The sequence below is a fragment of the Nomascus leucogenys genome, chromosome 10, assembly GCF_006542625.1.
Source record: "Nomascus leucogenys isolate Asia chromosome 10, Asia_NLE_v1, whole genome shotgun sequence".
In the NCBI taxonomy this organism is placed as follows: Eukaryota; Metazoa; Chordata; class Mammalia; order Primates; family Hylobatidae; genus Nomascus; species Nomascus leucogenys.
This window is the reverse complement of record NC_044390.1, coordinates 40,664,150-40,682,719: the sequence shown is the minus strand read 5'-3', so window position 1 is coordinate 40,682,719 and position 18,570 is coordinate 40,664,150. Positions and strand designations below refer to the sequence as shown.

Below are 18,570 nucleotides of genomic sequence, written 5' to 3'. Positions count from 1 at the left end.
GGCTGGTCTTGAACTCCTGACCTCAAGTGACCTGCCTGCCTTGGCCTCCCAAAGTGCTGGGATTATATGTGTGAGCCACTGCACCTGGCCTGATTTTTTAATATTAACCTTATATCCTGTGACCTTATTGTGATTTTTCAATTATTACTTCAAATAGTTGTTCTCTTGATTCCTTAGGACTTTCTTTGTACACAATCATGTCATCTCCAAATACAGACTTACGTCTTCCTTTTTGATCTTTATGTCTCATTTCTTTTTCTTATTGATAATGGATTTTTATAGTTTATAATGTATTTTTTTAATAGGTGCCCCTTACCAGATTGAGGAAGTTCCCTTCAATTTCTAGTTTGCTGAGAGCTTTTTATCATGAATGGATGTTGGATTTTGTCATATGCTATTTTTACATCTATGAAGATGATTGCTATGGTTTGAATGTTTGTTGCCTCCAAAACTCAGGTTGAAAATTAATTCCTAATGGCAATATTGAGAGGCGGGGTTTTTCAGAGGTGACTGGGTCATGAGGGCTCTGCTCTCATGAATGGATGAACCTATTCATGGATTGGTGAGTTAATCAATTAATGGGTTATCACAGGATTGGGACTGATGACTTTATAAGAAGAAGAGAGGTCTCAACTAGCACATCTGCATGTTCAGCCCCCTTGCCATGTGATGCCCTGCAAAGCCCCGGAATTCAGCAGAGTCCCCACCAGCAAGAAGGCCCTCACTAGACACAGCCCTTTGAGGCTGGACTTCTCAGCCTCTAAAACTGTAAGAAATAAATTCCTTTTCCTTATAAATTACTGAATTTCAAGGTATTCTGTTATAAACAACAGAAAGTGAACTAAGACAATGATCATATGGTCTTTCATTTTTTCTGTTAATATGGTGAATTAACAGGTAGAAAGAAATCCTACTTAATCATAATTTTTGTATATCATTATATTTGATTTGTTAATATTTTATTAAAATTTTTGTATCTATGTACGGAAAAGATATGGATTCATGCTTTTTTTGTAATGTCTTTCTTGGGTTATGGTATGAGTTATGTTGGCCTCATAAAATGCATTCCTTTTCTGAAGGAGTTTGTACAATACCACTGCTATTTCTTCCTTAGATATTTAATGGAATTCACCAATGAAACCATCTGGGGCTGGCATTTTCTTTGTGGAAGATTTCTGATAATGAATTCAATTACTTTAATAGCATAAGGGTATTCAATTTCTTTTTTATCTTGTGTCAGTTCTGGTAAGTTGTACTTTTCCAGAAATTTTAAAATTTCATTTAAGTTATCAAATTTACTGGCATAAAGTAATTCATGGCATTCTCTTATTATTATTCTTTTTTGGAGTGGGGGTAGAGTCTCACTCTGTCACTCAGGCTGGAGTGCAGTGGCGTGATCTTGGCTCACTGCAACCTCCACCTCCTGGGTTCAAGCAACTCTTGTGTCTCAGCCTCCTGAGTAGCTGGGACTACAGGTGACCGCCACCATGCCCAGATAATTTTTGTATTTTTAGTAGAGACAGTGTTTTGCTGTGTTGGCCAGACTGGTTTGGAACCCCTGACCTCAAGTGACCAGCCTGCCTCGGCCTCCCAAAATGCTGGGATTATAGGAGTGAGCCACCACGCCCAGCCTCTTATTATTCTTTTAATGACTATAGGATCTAAAGTGAAAATCACTCTTTCATTCCTGACCTGATGTTAGTAATTTATGTTCTTTAAAAAGAGAGAATGTAAATTACTAGGTGTTTACCATCTTTGTTGATCTTTTCAAGAAATCCATTTTTGGCTTTATTTTCTTTATTTCTTTTCTATTTTGCTGATTTCTGCTCTTATATTTATTTATTTTTTCTTCTACCAGGAATAGTTCTTCTCTTTAAAGTGGGATAGAAATATGAAAGATGAGAAACAGTGTTGCATTCAAGATCAATAGAAAGTTCCTTTGCTAGTCCAGGCTTAAAAGATCTTAATTTGCTTCAAGTCCCAAGCCCTGCCTCCATAGGCCAGGGGCTTTTTGAAGAGAGACCCCAACATCTCAAGGGTGTGCCTCCACCCTAATCAGTTTAGCTATTACCTGCAGTAGTGATTTCTCAATGCCTACTCAGCTCTCACTCACCAGGGCAGTATCTTCTTGTCCCTTCCCTCACAACCATCCCAGGTTCCTTCCCTTCTTCATCCAATAAGGTAATCAAATCTGGTTTAGAAATGGAAGGTCCTGCTTAAAAGAAAAATGTGACATGGAATTATACACCAGAAAATCTTTAGATTTAGATTTGGTTAAATTTATAATTAACTACAGATCAATATGGCACTTTATAAAGCCTAAGAATGAAGAATTGCAAGGGAGTTGAAGAATGCTAATATTAAGGTAACTTGAGGGTCACAAGGAATAGCCTGTGTGAGGTTAAATTAAGTATACTAAGGCCATTATATTAACCATCTGGTCAAGAACAGGCCTTAATATAATTTAACCTCACACAGGCTCTGTTGAAAGGCAGTATTGTGTAGAGGGAAGAACACAGACTGGATCCAGACTGTCTGGCTTCACATCCTGCCTTTGTTTCTGTGTTACTTAGCAAATTATTAACCTTTTGTGTCTACGTTTTCTCAAATAAAATGAAGATAATAATATCTTCTCATAGAGTTGTTGTGAGGATTAATTAATAATGAACAATGCCTAGAATAATGTTTAAGCCCAAATATATGGTGATGTTTATTAACAGATACACATAATATATGTATTAGCTATTAGCTGTTTACTGTTATCATTTGGATGAGTGCATACTAAAAGGCTTTTTGAGACATTCTCAGATCTTTTCTAGGATGTTCATTCAATGTTAAATGCCAGGCTTTTAGATTTTAATTTTCAATTACAAAGTAAGTAGAACTGCATATGTCTGTTATAGGAAACAGAATGTGTTTCAGGGTTTTTTCTGTTTGAGATAGACTCTCACTCTGTCACCCAAGCTGGAGTGCAAGTAGCGCGATCTCAACTCACTGCAACCTCAGTCTCCCAGCTTCAAGGAATTCTCCTGCCTCAGCCTCCCAAGTAGCTGGGATTATAGGCATGCGCCACCATGCCTGGCTAATTTTTGTATTTTTAGTAGAGATGGGGTTTCACCATGATGGCCAGGCTGGTCTGCAGCTCCTGACCTCAAGTGATCCACCCGCCTCGGCCTCCTAAAGTGCTGGGATTATAGGCATGAGCCACCATGCCTGGCCTTGAGGTTTTTTTGAGATGGAGTCTCACTCTGTCGCCCAGGCTGGAATGCAGTGGCGTGATCTCAGCTCACTACAACCTCCGCCTCCTGGGTTTAAGTGATTCTCCTGCCTCAGTCTCCCAAGCTGGGATTACAGGCATACTCCACCATGCCCGGCTATGAGTTTTAAATAAGCTTTCTGGATCCATCTCACACTATGTTCTACAGATTTCTTTGATTTTTAGAGAAACTCAGAACCCCTATGTCTAGGTATTCTGCTTGCAGATGGACTAGAAAGTGGTGTGAAACATTTATGTCAATTCTGAGCTCCAATATAAGGTGAAGTCTGGTTTCTTGAACAACGCTTTTGCCATATTCAAATCCATCCCCTTGGATACTAAGGAAATCAGGAATTACAGAGTCTGAAGGAAGTCTGAAGGGCATAGCAGACTGGACATGACGAAATGGAGAGGCCTAGTTCCAACCTAACAAAACTTAAACAATTCCTTTGGGAACAGAAAGTAGTTTTAGATAGTTTTTCTAAATATAGTCCTGAAATTGACAGCAGAGAAAGCTAATATCATTTGGGATAAATAACCTCACCTAGTGAAATGAAGTTGCTGTAGTTCTCCCACATTACATCCCTATATAAGTCCCTCTGAGCAGGATCCAGGAATTCCCATTCTTCCTGTGAGAAGTCTATGGCCACATCCCTGAACGTCACTGAACCCTGAAAAAACAAACTCAGGTATTACTTGTGAAAATAAATTAAATACTTTTAAAGTGGAAAGAGGGAAGATTGAGGATTGCATGGCAGAGAGGGGTCAGATAGCATGCAAACAGCATTGGGCTGAAAACTTGTGACATGAGTAGGGACCAGCAAGAAAACTGGTATTTCTGAAGCATTGAGCCTACATGTTCTTGAATAGTCCTGTGGCTACAGATATGATTACATTTTCATCCAAACATATCTAGAAATGAGTACACTACCTAAAAAATCCTAATTAAATGAAATAGTGCACACAAGCCTTTTGAATACTATGTGCCTCCACCATAAATTCTTTAAAAATATGAGGTCTTGAGGTCAGGTGCAGTGGCTCATGGCTATAATCCCAGCACTTTGGGAGGCCCAGATGAGAGGATCACTTGAGCCTGTAAGTTCAAGACCAGCTTGATCAACATTAGCAAGACCCTGTCTCTACCAAAAAAGAAATTTAAAAATTTAAAAATTAAAAAAAAAAGAAATATGAGGTCTTGGGCTCTCTTTTCCCTTTAATGATCATTTAAAAACATTGATAAAAATTTATCCCACATGTGCTACAAAATCCAAGAAGATATATTCAAATTCATCACAAACTCAGGTTTTATTATAAACACTTTCCCTTTTATAACCAATTCTTTAGTAAACTTTCAAAAATTCGTTCGATGGCAGTCTACATTTTTAATATATTAGATTCTTTTTTCTTTAGATATTTTAATTCAATAAAATCTCGAAAGTCTTCCCCAATTCTCAACGTCTACAATATCTAATCTTTATGGATGTGAATAATCTTCTTGCTTGTCACCATTTATCATCTCTTGAACATCGTTTTTTTGTTCCTGAGTTACAGGATACTGAATCATGAAGACATCATAAAGATATCACCTGGACACCAGTATCATTTTCTTTTCTTTTTTGAGACGGAGTCTCGCTCTATCGCGCAGGCTGGAGTGCAGTGGCGTGATCTTGGCTCATCGCAAGCTCCGCCTCCTGGGTTCACGCCATTCTCCTGCCTCAGCCTCCCGAGTAGTTGGGACTACAGGCGCCCGCCACCACGCCCGGCTAATTTTTTTTGTATTTTTAGTAGAGACGGGGTTTCTCCGTGTTAATCAGGATGGTCTCAATCTCCTGACCTCGTGATCCGCCTGCCTCAGCTTCCCAAAGTGCTGGGATTACAGGCGTGAGCCACTGCGCCCAGCCCCCTGTATCAATCATTTTCAATGAGGAGTCATTTTGCTCCCCAAAGGACACCTGGCCATATCTGGAGACAATTTTCGTTGTCACAATCAGAGGAAAGGGTGTGAGTGTTACAGGCATCTAATGGGTAGAGGCCAGGGACACTGTTAGACATCCTACAATGCACGGGACGGCCCCTTACAATAAAAGACTCTCCATCGAAATGTCAATAGTTCAGGCCAGGTGCAGTGGCTCACGCCTGTAATCCCAGCACTTTGGGAGGCCAAGGCGGGCAGATCACTTGAGGTCAGGAGTTTGAGACCAACCTTGTCAATATGGTGAAACCCTGTCTCTACTAAAAACACAAAAATCAGCTGGGTGTGGTGGTGGGAGCCTGTAATCTCAGCTACTCAGGAGGCTGAGGCAGTAGAATCACTTGAACCCAGGAGACGGAGGTTGCAGTGAGCTGAGATCACACCACTGCACTCCAGCCTAGGCGACAGAGTAAGACTCGGTCTCAAAAAAAAGAAAAAGAAAAAAGAAAGTCAATAGTACCAAGGTTGAGAAATCCTGCTCTAGACCAGCACATCCTGTAAAAATACACAATGGACCTCATTCCTGGCATTCTTCTCCGCAGGAGGAAATCTCCATTGATTGAGGTATCTATTTGCAGTCCTATTCTGATCACATCCTATTCACCCTGTTGGTGAAGGAGGGATCCCTGCCCTAAAAAGTACAAGACAATCAAATAGCCCACACCGGACAGATGAGATTGACAGCAATTTGTTAGATGCATATATTCAGAGCCTGAGAGAGGACATCATACATCACGCAGGGGCACAAGGGGATTGCATTCAAGAACAGCATGAACAAGCAGGGGTGTGGGAGGCAGTCTTTACAGCAGTAACAAGGTGAGGTGTTCCCTGGTTCCTGTAGTGGTATGTGATTGGCTTGTTTGAATAATTCCATAGGCTAGCAGGGAGGTGAAACCCTTTAGGTTGAGGACCACGAGGGGTGTAACTGGTCCAGCTCATAGGAGAACTAGCTGGGTAGGAAGCCTTTCCCGCTGGGTGTGGGCATATCGGGTAAGAGCAGGGGAACTCATGGTTAGGCCTTTAGGGAGGTGACAAAGGTGTCAAGGCACACATGAAAGTTTAGGCCTTACCTTATAAGGCCCAATTACATCCCTACCCAATCCACCTAAACCTAAAAGCCTTACATAGTATAGGGTCTCAACATACATAAAAACTAAGGTCAGTCAACACTAAATCCTATCTTATATACTTGAAAAACTCAGATCTGTGGAGAAGTTTAGAGTTTTCCCTATAAGCAGTCAGATAAGACCAAATTCTCTCTTTCATCAAATCACATATCTTAAGGAAAACTCAAAATAGGGACCTCCCACTTAACATCAGTAATCCATTCCTGAAAATCAGACATTCTAACGATTAACCAGGTACCTATTTTCCCATCATTTTATTTTCTATTTACTTTCTTTCCTTCCTTCCTTCCTTCCTCTTCTTTCTTTCTTTGCTTTCTTTCCTTTTTCTTTTTTTTTTTTTTTTTTTGACAGGGTCTCACTCTGTTGCCCAGGCTGTTGCCTAGGCTGGAGTGCAGTGATGTGATCATAGCTCACTGCAACATTGAATTCCTGGCCTCAAGCAATGGCCTCCCAAAGGAGGGATTACAGGTGTGAGCCACTACACACGGCCTCCCATTATGTTAAATCAGAGCATTATAATGAGTTATACATCAATTCCATCCCTCCAACTAGCTTCGCACATTTTCCTCCAATATAGAACTATGGGACACAGTGGATCAGTACACACACAACATCTTTGCTTTTAGTATTTTAATCATCTCTTTTACTAAATTCATTTTTCTCATTTGCTTTGTTTCTTTCTCCACAATTTTCTTCAATACTTTTCCAATCTTTTAGGAACTCATTTTACACTAGACAAAAATGAGGGCTACATGTGAAGCACAGTATGGAAAAGTGTTTCCAACAAGAACATAATAGCAGAAACGGCTGACACTCAGGATGGTGCTCTGTTACCTCCTCAGTCACTAGCAGCACCAGGTATACACATGCCCTTGAATGATAGTTATACACATTTCAAAACATCTGCAGATGGTTCCATTGGTCTAACAACTGTATTTGGGATATAACAAGATTCTTCCTGGATGTTATTTTTGTTTTTTAAAAAAAAGCATTGTATTGGATCAGGTGCGGTGGATCACACCTATAATGCCAATACTTCGGGAGGCTGAAGTGGGAGAATCACTTGAGCCCAGGAGTTCGAGTTCAGCTTAGGCAACACAGTGGGACCCCATCTCTACAAAAAATTTTAAAAATTAGCCAAGAGTGGTGGCACGTGCCTGTAGTCCCCAGTACTCAGGAGGCTGAGGTGGGAGGATCACCTGAGCCTGGGAGGTCGGGGCTGCAGTTAGTTGGAATCATGCCACCGCATTCCAGCCTGGGTGACTGACTGAGACCTTGTGTCAAAAAAAAAAAAGGCTGGGCATCATGGTGGATGGTGGCTCATGCCTGTAATCCCAGCACTTTGGGAGGTCGAGGCAGGTGGATCACTTGAGGTCAGGAGTTTGAGACCAGCCTGGCCAACATGGTGAAACCCCGTCTCTACAAAAAAACACAAAAACTAGCTGGGCGTGGTAGCGGGCACCTGTAATCCCAGCTACTTGGTAGGCTGAGGTACAAGAATCGCTTGAACCTGGTAGGTAGAAATTGCAGTGAGCCGAGATCGTGCCACTGCACTCCAGCCTGGGCGACAGAGCAAGACTCTGTCTCAAAAAAAAAAAAAAAAATTGTATTGAACTATATGATTCCACTTGAACAAAGTTCTTGTTTTGTTTTGTCTTTTTGAGACAGGGTCTGGCTCTGTCATCCAGACTGGAGTGCAGTGGTGCGATCTCGGTTCACTATAACCTCCACCTCCCGAGCTCTAGCCATTCGCCCACCTCAGCCTCCTGAGTAGCTGCGTCTGTAGATGTGCCACCATGCCCGGCTAGGTTTTGTATTTTTTGCAGAGACATGGTTTTGCCTTGTTGCCCAGGGTGGTCTGGAACTCCTGAGCTTAAGCGATCTGCCCACCTCAGCCTCCCCAAGTACTGAGATTACAGGCATGAGCCATCACACCTGCCCCACTTGAACAAGGTTCCAAAAATAAGCAAAATTACATTATAGTGTTCGACATCAAGATAGTGGTTACCCTGGGCAGTGGGTGGGTGGGGAGTGACTGAAAGCATCTGAGGTGATTTCCTTTCTTGACCTGATAGCATAGATGTACTCAATTTATGAAAATTCATCCAGCCATACACTTCTGGTTTGTATATTTTTTTGTATATATGTCATTCCTCCACAAAAAATTTCAAAAACGTTTTAAAAATGTCATATTGTGGCCGGGTGCAGTGGCTCACACCTGTAATCTCAGCACTTTGGGAGGCCGAGGCAGGTGGATCACCTGAGGTGAGGAGTTCAAGACGAGCCTGGCCAACATGGTGAAATCCTGTCTCTACTAAAAATACAAAAATTAGCCAGGCATGGTGGCGGGCATCTGTAATCCCAGCTACTCGGGAGGCTGAGGCAGGAGAATCACTTGAACCCTGAAGGTGGAGGTTGCAGTGAGCCGAGATCATGCCACTGCACTCCAGCCTGGGTGATAAGAGTGAAATTCTGTCTCAAAAAAAAAAAAAAAAAAAAAGTCATATTATGTATTGGCGACACCTATTTTTCCTATGTAAAACTAAGACAAAAATCACTGTACTGAGAAAAATATACTTTTTCTGGAGTTTAAGTTTTAAAATGAAAAGCGGTTCCACTAGAAGATGTTAACAGGAGGACATTCTGCAGAGAATGCCTTCAGTTTTCTCAAGGCATCTCATTTCCGCTTTCTCACAGCTATTGACAGAAGATTTTGTAGGTAGGAGATGCTCAACATTAGTGGGAGAAGAGATAGCCACATAGGATACTGGGCTATCTGTCCCAATCCTCACAGGAGGGAAAAGAACTGGAGCAGGTTCTTTTTTTTTTGAGATGGTGTCTTGCTCTGTCACCCCAGCTGGAGTGCAGTACCACGATCTCGGCTCACTGCAGCCTCTACCTCTGGGGTTCCAGTGATTCTCCTGCCTCAGCCTCCTGGGTGCCTGCCACCACGCCTGCTAATTTTTGTATTTTTAGTAGAGACAGGGTTTCGCCATGTTGGCCAGGCTGGTCTCGAACTCCTGACCTCGAGTGATCCGCCCGCCTCGGCCTCCCAAAGTGCTGGGATTACAGGCGTGAGCCATCGCGCCCAGCCATGGAGCAGGTTCTTGGATGAAGCTCTGGTAAGCAGGAAGTTTCAGAATAAAGAATGAATCTATATACATGATACAGAAATTGACAGTATTTCGAAAAGGACAGAGAAACATTAACTTACATGGGCCATGGTTTTAGAACTGCAAAAACTGGTCAGTCCTTTTCAAGATTTCTCTGTTGGAGAACTACGGAGTCCTGATAAGCCAGAGCTGAAAGAAGAAAAAGAAACCATGAAATAAGCTGCGCCATAGAGCTCCCAAAATGATGTACATCATAAATATGAAAACTTTTTTCTCTTCCATTCCTCCTCCCAAACTACTTCCGTTGGCTTTTCCAAACTACTACCCACCACTATGCCCATCCCTATCCTATATCCACATATAACTGGGGAAAAGTATAGGGAGTCTAAAGAAAAACAAGCTCTGGCCGGGCGCGGTGGCTCTCGCCAGTAATCTCAGCACTTTGGGAGGCCAAGGCAGTTGGAGCACCTGAGGTCTGGAGTTTGGGACCAGCCTGACCAACATGGAGAAACCCTGCCTCTACTAAAAATACAAAATTAGCCGGGCGTGGTGGCACATGCTTGTAATCCCAGCTACTCGGGAGGCTGAGGCAGGAGAATCGCTTGAACCCAGGAAGCGGAGGTTGCGGTGAGCTGAGAACGCACCATTATACTCCAGCCTGGGCAACAAGAGCAAACAAAAAAAAGAAAGAAAGAAAGAAATACAAGCTCTGAAGAAATAGGTGACAAATGATGAACTTGGTGTAGAAGCCTAGCTACTTCTGCAAGAAGATTTCTGACCAGGTCGCCCTCTGGCAATGTGGATCTGGTCCAGACACTGGATTACTCAGATTTGTTCTGAGCAGCTCCTCCTCACTCTAGGACAACCTTTCAAAACTGAGAAGGGCCCTGAATCCTGCCCCTAGAATCCTGCCTGAACTGCCTAAACACAGCAACTAAAAGACCACACAGATTGAACCTGGCAGCTTCTGCCAATGTGAGGCTACTCTTGCTTTCCCCAGCCAGCAAAGCTCATCACTCCAGTTTTCCAATCAGGGCCTCCCATACCATGACATCCTTCACCACTCCTTCTCTTTTATTGATTAATTTTTTTTTAGACGTTATTTCACTCTGTCACGCAGGCTGGAGTGCAATGGCACAATCTCAGCTCACTGCAACCTCCATCTCCCGGGTTCAAGCGATTCTCCTGCCTCAGCCTCCTGAGTAGCTGGGATTACAGGTACACGCCACCATGCCCAGCTAATTTTTATATTTTTAGTAGAGACGGGGTTTCGCCATGCTGACCAGGCTTGTCTTGAACTCCTGACCTCAGGTGATTCGCCCACCTCGGCCTCCCAAAGGGCTGGGATTACAGGCGTGAGCCACCGCGCTCGGCCCCACTTTCCTCTTAGTATCCAAGCTGGGGACGGAAGGGATTCATGATTCCTGCAGTTGGTCAACAACATTCATTGAGAATCTCTATGTGTTGGGTACTTTATACACATTGTCAGTTGTTCTCAGTACTGTTCTGCAATGTAGTGCTCGCCTTTTAATAGCTCAGGAAACTAATGCCCAGGGGTCAAATCAGTTAAGTTGCAGACATTTGTTTTGAATCTACATTTCTCTAACTAAAAAGCCAGTTTCTTTTTTTCTTTTTTGGTTTTGTTTTTTTTGTTTGTTTGTTTTTGCAGAGTCTTGTTCTGTCACCCAGGCTGAACTGCAGTGGCATGACCATGGCTCACTGTAACCTCTGCCTCCAGGGTTCAAGTGTTTCTCCTGCCTCAGTCTCCCAAGTAGCTGGGATTACAGGCGCCTGCCACTACGCCCGGCTAATTTTTACATTTATAGTAAAGACAGGGTTTCACCATGTTGCCCAGGCTGGTCTCGAACTCCTGACCTCAACTGATCCACCCGCCTTAGCCTCCTAAAATGTTGGGATTACAGGCGTGAGCCACCACACCCAACCTAAAAGCCAGTTTCTCTTTCAACTCAGGTATTTGTCTCTGAAGCAAGGATTTCTACTTCACCAGGAGAAATCTGATCATTAGCAATTCACTAAAAAAAAAAAAGAGGAATAACTAATAGTAGGTTTTGTTTTGTTTTGTGTTTTCAAAAACACAGTCTCACTGTGTTACCCAGGCTGGACTGCAATGGCATGATCTTGGCTCACAGCAGCCTCGACCTCCAGGGTTCAAGCAATCCTCCCACCTCAGATTCCCAAGTAGTTGGGACTATAGGTGGACACCACCATGCCCAGCTAATAATCTTTCAAAAAATATTAAATCTCAGAAGATAGCAAAATAGTTCTTTCCATCTATGGTCCACCTGCAGAAACATCAGTTTGAGCAATTATCCATGAACAAAAATGCCTTCACAATAGCTAAGGCAACCAGGTGAGAGATCGCAGTACTGGGCTGTAGCACAATAATAAGAAAACAAGCAAGGCCGGGCACGGTGGCTCACGCCTGTAATCCCAGCACGCTGGGAGGCCGAGGCGGGTGGATCACAAGGTCAGGAGATCGAGACCACCCTGGCTAACACGGTGAAACCCTGTCTCTACTAAAAATACAAAAAAAAAAATTAGCCAGGTGCGGTGGCAGGTGCCTGTAGTCCCAGCTACTCCGGAGGCTGAGGGAGGAGAATGGGGTGAACCCGGGAGGCGGAGCTGGCAGTGAGCCGAGACAGCGCCATTGCACTCCAGCCTGGGCGACAGAGCAAGACTCCGCCTCAAAAAAAAAAAAACAAAAAAAAAACAAACAAAAGAAAAAAATGAAAAGAAGCATTGAAGAGTGCAGGAAGGACAGTTCAACATTACTCATGTCACCCCTCCCCAGCTCAAGGCAGCACAGTATAGACAGAGGTATTGCCCACTTGGGGAAAAGTCAGGGAAGTGAGCACAGAACTTTGCCTGTTCCCTAACACCAGGCCTGCCACAGTAAAAGCCAGCAACAGGGAGACTCCCAACCCCAGACTCCAGGCCAGTAGCCACAGACTGACCCTCTAGACCTGCTCTGGCATCAGGAAAGATCATGCAGCCCAGGCTTCAGGCTTGCATGATGAACTCCACCTCCAGGCTGCCACCACCATCAGGCTGACATCAGAGGCCCTGGGCTCCAACAGCCCTTAGCAACAGGCAGGCCTCAGTGGCCTCTGCAATCAGGCACATAACAGTATGGCACCAGTCACAGTGGTCTCAGGCTTTGAGCGTGCCCCAGCGCTGCACCAACCAGAGTGGCCCTGGGCTTGGGGCATGCTATGTGCAACACCAGAGAATGTGGTTCCAGCCTTTGGGAGCATCCCAGCACTATACCCACCATAGCAGCCCCAGCCTTAAGGACCAAACCAGACAGGCTGCCCAGAATCACTGGATGGGCTATTGATGGGCTTTCCCAGATGAAACTCATTCTGCAAAGACTGGAATAAATACACAGTCCTTTCAAGTGTGCAGACATCAATGCACGGTCACAAGGATCAACAACAATCAGGGAAACATGACATCGCCAATAGGACAACATAAAGTGCCAGTGATTGACTCTAAAGAAATGGAGATGTCTGAACTGCCTGATAAAGAATTCAAATAGGCTGGGTGCAGTGGCTCACGCTTGTAATCCCAGCACTTTGGGAGGCTGAGGCAGGCGGATCACGAGGTCAGGAGATCGAGACCATCCTGGCTAACACAGTGAAACCCCATTTCTACTAAAAAATACAAAAAAATTAGGCAGGCATGGTGGTGGGTGCCTGTAGTCCAGTTACTCAGGAGGCTGAGGCAGGAGAATGCCGTGAACCCGGGAGGCGGAGCTTGCAGTGAGTCGAGATCACGCCACTGCACTCCAGCCTGGGCAACACAGCGAGACTCTGTCTCAAAAAAAAAAAAAAGAATTCAAATAACTGTTTTAAAGAAGTTCAGTGAACTTCAAGAAATACAGAGAACTTAAAAAAGAAAAACAATATGTGATCAGAATGAGAAATTAAATAGATTGAAATAATTTTTAAAATCAAACATAAATTCTGGAGCTGAAAAATACAGTGAAGGAAATGTTGAAAATGCAAGACAGAACATCAACAGCAGAATTGACCAAGCAGAGGAATGAATCTGTAAACTTGAAGACAAGTTATCTAAAAATATACAGTTGGATGGAAAAAAGGATGAAAAGAAATGCAGAAAGTTTATAGGATTCATGGGACAGCATCGAAATAGCAAATATTTGAGCAGTAAGAGTTAAAAAGGGAGAAGAGAAAGATAAGTAGAAAGCTTATTTAAAGAAATAACAGCAGGCACAGAGGCTCATGCCTATAATCCCAGCACTTTGGGAGACCAAAGTGGGATCACTTGAGGCCAGGAGTTTGAAACCAGCCTGGGCAACATAGCAAGACTTATCTCTACAAATAATTTTTTAAAAATAAGCCAGGTATTGTTGCATGTGCCTGTAGTTCCAGCTACATGGGAGGCTGAGGCAGGAGGATCACTTGGACCCAGAAGTTCAAGGTTGCAGTGAGCTATGATCATGCCACTACACTCCAGCCTGGGCAACAGAGTGAGATGAAAGGAAAGGAAGGGAGATAAGAAGGAAGGAGGGAAGGAGGGAGGGAGGGAAGGAGGGAAGGAGGGAAGGAAGGAAGGAAGGAAGGAAGGAAGGAAGGAAGGAAGGAGAAAGAAAAAAGAGAGGAAAGAGAAAGAGGAAGGAAGGAAGGGAGGAAAGGAGGTAGGGAGGAAAGGAGGAAGGAAGGAAGGAAGGAAGGAAGGAAGGAAGGAAGGAAGGAAGGAAAAAAGAAAAGAGGAAAGAGAAAAAAAGAGTAGCAAAAAACTTTCAAAACCTGGAGAAAGGTAAGTATCCAAGTATAGCCCAAAGTTAGAAGGAAGAAAATAATAAAGATTAGGGCAGAAATAAATGACACAGACCAGAAAGCAAATAGAAAGAATCAATAAAATTAAGCCTTGTTTTTTTGAAAAAAGAAAAAACCCACAAAATTGACAAGCCTAACTAAGCTATACTAACCAACAGAAAACAGAAAATATTGAAAATATTCAAATAAAACCAGAAATGAAAAAGGAGACATTACAACTGATACAACAGAAATACAAGAGACTATTATGAATAAGTTCAAGACATCTATTGTACAACATAGTGATATAGTTAACAATACATTGTATTACTGAAAAAAGCTAAGACCTGTAAAGTGTTCTCACCACAAAAATGGTAACTATGTAAAAGGTAATTCATATGTTAATTAGCTAGATTTAGACATTCCACAACGTATATATACTTTAAAACACCATGATGTACATGATAAATACATACAACTTTATCTGTCGAAAAAATAATTTTAATACTAAAGCTCAGTATTAAGAAAATGACCAGCCTGGGCAACATAGCGAGACCTTGTCTCTACAAAAAAATTTTAAAAATTAGCCGGGCATGGTAGCGTGCACCCGTAGTCTCAGCTACTAGGAGGTTGAGGCAGGAGGATGCTTGAACCTGGGAAGCAGAGGTTGCAGTGAGCTGAGATGATGCCACTGCACTCAAGCCTGGGCAACAGAGTAAGACCCTGCCTCAAAAAAAGAAAAAAAAGAAAGAAAAGAAAGAAAGAAAAAAGAAAAGAAAAAAATGAATGTTAAAGCAAACAAAATGTACCTTTTTACAATGGCTGCATTGCGAGACCTCAAAGACTGATGATGCCCTATAGTAGCAAGGTCGTGGGGACACTGACACTAGGCTGGTCCACATTTAGAGCTATGCAAAGCAGCATTTCAATCCTGTAAACTCTGAATTAGAAGCTCCACTTCTGACACTAAAAGGACGTTTGTATCTGTACATAAAGATTATGCAGAGATATAGCCGGGGCAGTGGCTCATGCCTGTAATCCCAGCACTTTGGGAGGCCAAGATGGACGGATCACCTGAGGTCAGGAGTTCAAGACCAGCCTGGCCAACATGGTGAAACCTTGTCTCTACAAAAACACAAAAATTAGCCGAGCATGATGGCAGGTGCCTGTAATCCCAGCTACTCGGGAGGCTGGGGCAGAATCGCTTGAACCCAGGAGACGGAGGTTGCAATGAGCTGACGTCGTGCCATTGCACTCCAGCCTGGGTGACAGAGGGAGACTGTCTCAAAAAAAAAAAAAAAAAAGAAAAAAGATTATGCAGAGCTATGCTGACAGCATGGTTTATAATGGATTAATGGATTAAAGTTGAAAAGAACCTAATTTCGGAATGATTCAATAACCTGTTGTTTATCCATACCATTGAAAATGATGCAACCATTAAAAATGATGTTGCCTTAATTTTGAATGGGTGAAGCCAGTGTGTTAAAAAAAGAAAATACCAGCATGTGTAGTGTGAAACTATTTTGACAGAAAAAAAAATCATGTTTCCCTAGCAGGACCAGTTAAAATGTTTACAGTCACAGCCAGCAACACACACCACCACATTAAACAGAGCGTGAGCCTGAAATACCCAAATACTTCAAATAAGACTTTCCCAGCTCCAGTTTTTCTTTCAGTCTTCCCTTTAACTGAGAAAAAAAGCTAAGGATACTGTAAAAACAGATGCTGTTTTTTCTGCGTGGCTTTTTTTTTTTTACTTCGGCTTCTCATTCATGAACCAACTCTATGATTTAATTTGCCCATGTGTGTTGGAGTATGGCCTAGAAAAGAATGGCAAAAAGTCCCCGACTGATGTCTTCTAAGCACTGAAGGCAGCCCCATGCTGCTTCCTTTCACATCTTCCTGACAAACAGGTTTATTTTGCTTCTGAACCAGTCTTTTGGCTAAGATGCCTATGAAGCCCTCCAGCAGATGTCGGGTCTCCTTGACCAACTGGTCTCACTTTGCATATAATATCATTAAAATAAAAACTGTAAGGCATACATCTGTATGAAACCCAGTTACTTCCATAAAGACCCTGTAGCTTTAGTATAATCTGGACAAAACTTGACAGTGTGTGCCATCATCAGATTGATATCTCTTCCCTTCATCATGAGATTGCTGAATAAAGCAGGAAGGATTTTTTTTTCTTTTTCTTTTTTTTTTTTTTTTTTTTTGAGACAAGGTCTTGCTTTGTCACCCAGGCTGGAGTGCAGTGGCACGATCTCGGCTCACCACAACTTCCACCTCCTGGGTTCAAGTGATTCTCCTGCCTCAGCCTCCCGAGTAGCTGGGATTACAGGTGCATGCCACCACGCCCAGCTAATTTTTTTTTTTTTTTTTTTTTTTTTTGAGACGGAGTCTCGCTCTGTCGCCCAGGGTGGAGGGCAGTGGCGCGATCTCGGCTCACTGCAAGCTCTGCCTCCTGGGTTCACACCATTATCTTGCCTCAGCCTCCTGAGTAGCTGGGACTACAGGCGTGTGCCGCCATGCCCGGCTAATTTTTTGTATTTTTAGTAGAGACAGGGTTTCACCGTGTTAGCCAGGATGGTCTCGATCTGCTGACCTCATGTGATCCGCCACCTTGGCCCCCCAAAGTGCTGGGATTACAGGCGTGAGCCACCGCGCCCAGCCTAATTTTTGTATTTTCAGTAGAGATGGGGTTTCGCCATTTTGGCCAGGCTGGTCTCAAACTCCTGACCTCAGGTAATGCACCTGCCTTGGCCTCCCAAAGTGCTGAGATTACAGGCGTGAGCCACTGCGCCCAGCCAGATTTTTTTTTTTTAAGTATGCATAATGATGATATTTGGTAAACTGTTGTAATTACCAATACGTGCTTTTTTTTTTCTGCATGATATTAGACAGGTTACGTTCCAGTTCCCCATATGAAATGGTGAGAACTGCAGTTTCTACCTCAAAGGATTGTTATGAGAAATAAATAAGATACTACATATAAGGCACTTAGAGTAGTAAATAAGCATTTCATAAAAGTCAGCTATATTAATAAAGATGAAGAATACTACATATGCTTCTTCCCACAATTATTTTTAAAATTCTACTCAGGCCTGTAATCCCAGCACTTTGGGAGGCCAACACAAGTGGATCACTTAGGTCAGGAGTTCAAGACCAGCCTGGCCAACATAGTGAAACCCCGTCTCTACTAAAAATACAAAAATTAGCCAGGCATGGTGATGCATGCCTGTAATCCCAGCTACTTGGGAGGCTGAGGCAGGAGAACGGTTTGAACCTGGGGCGGGTGGCTGCAGTGAGCCAAGATTGTGCCACTGCACTCCAGCCTGGGTGACAGAGCAAAACACTGTCTCAAAAAAAAAAATTCTTCGCAGCCCTGCTCTTGATAGGCAATCCTTCTTGATTGTCAACAATTTACAAAAGGAGGGTACATAGATAAAACAAATGTGGTAGGATACTAATTTTGAGATCTGGGTGATGAGGAAAAATATTAAATTACAACCTAACAGTAACAAACCTACTGAGCACTTATTATGTGCCAAGCATTAGCTAAGGGTTTTGCATATATTAATTCCTCTACTCAGAGCCATCCTATATAGCAGGGTCTATCATTATCCTCATTTTGCAGATGATGAAACTGTGGCACGAAGAGATTAAATAAATTGCCCCAAGCTCAGGCAGCTCTAAGTGGCAGGTTGAGGACTAGAACCCCCCTACTTTAGCTCCATAACCCATACAACTGTCACCGTACTAAACTGCATCTCATGAGACCTGATAAATACGTGGCCTGAAACAAACTCATGCTGTCAAAAACTTCAAGCCACTTTCCAAATTTCTACTGTCTTCCCTTCCCTTCTAATAACCCCTTCCCTTGTTAACACAGAGCTCTCCACTAAAAACCCTATCGTATTATCACTCCTTAAAAGCCTCAAAAGCAGAAAAGATCCTGTCGCCAACCAAACTACCTCCTTACCTTTCCCTGCTTTTGAACTCAGGGCGGTGGGGATCAAAGAGACCTAGTGTGTAATTCCATCTAAACTGTAAACTCCTCAACTAATCACCATCGAATGAAAGTTCTGCACGGTGGCTCACGCCTGTAATCTCAACACTTTGGGAGGATGAGGTGGAAGAATTCCTTGAGTCCAGGAGTTCAAGATCAGCCTGTGCAACATAGGGAGACCTCATTTCTACAAAAAATTTTTAAAATTGGGCGTGGGACCATGTGCCTGTGGTCTCAGCTACTCAGGAGGCTGCGGTGGGAGGATCGCTTGAGCCAGGGAGGTCCAGGCTG

General features: G+C 43.0%; 1 protein-coding gene across 2 annotated transcripts in view; it reads right to left on the bottom strand.

Annotated features, from left to right (window-relative positions):
- Positions 1-18,570, bottom strand: part of ZFP14 (ZFP14 zinc finger protein) — a 30,241-nt gene that overhangs the window by 9,938 nt on the left and 1,733 nt on the right. Inside the window, exons 2-4 of one of the 2 annotated variants that reach the window (XR_004031951.1) lie at positions 9,570-9,657; positions 3,801-3,927; positions 2,114-2,215 (exon numbers count right to left, since the gene is read on the bottom strand). Coding sequence is in view for 1 of the 2 variants with exons in the window: in XM_030820072.1 (XP_030675932.1) it covers positions 2,114-2,212; positions 3,801-3,927; positions 9,570-9,578 (235 nt within the window). In the remaining variant the exon portion in view is untranslated. The remainder of the gene's footprint in view (positions 1-2,113; positions 2,216-3,800; positions 3,928-9,569; positions 9,658-18,570) is intronic. The other variant, XM_030820072.1, reaches the window with a different exon arrangement.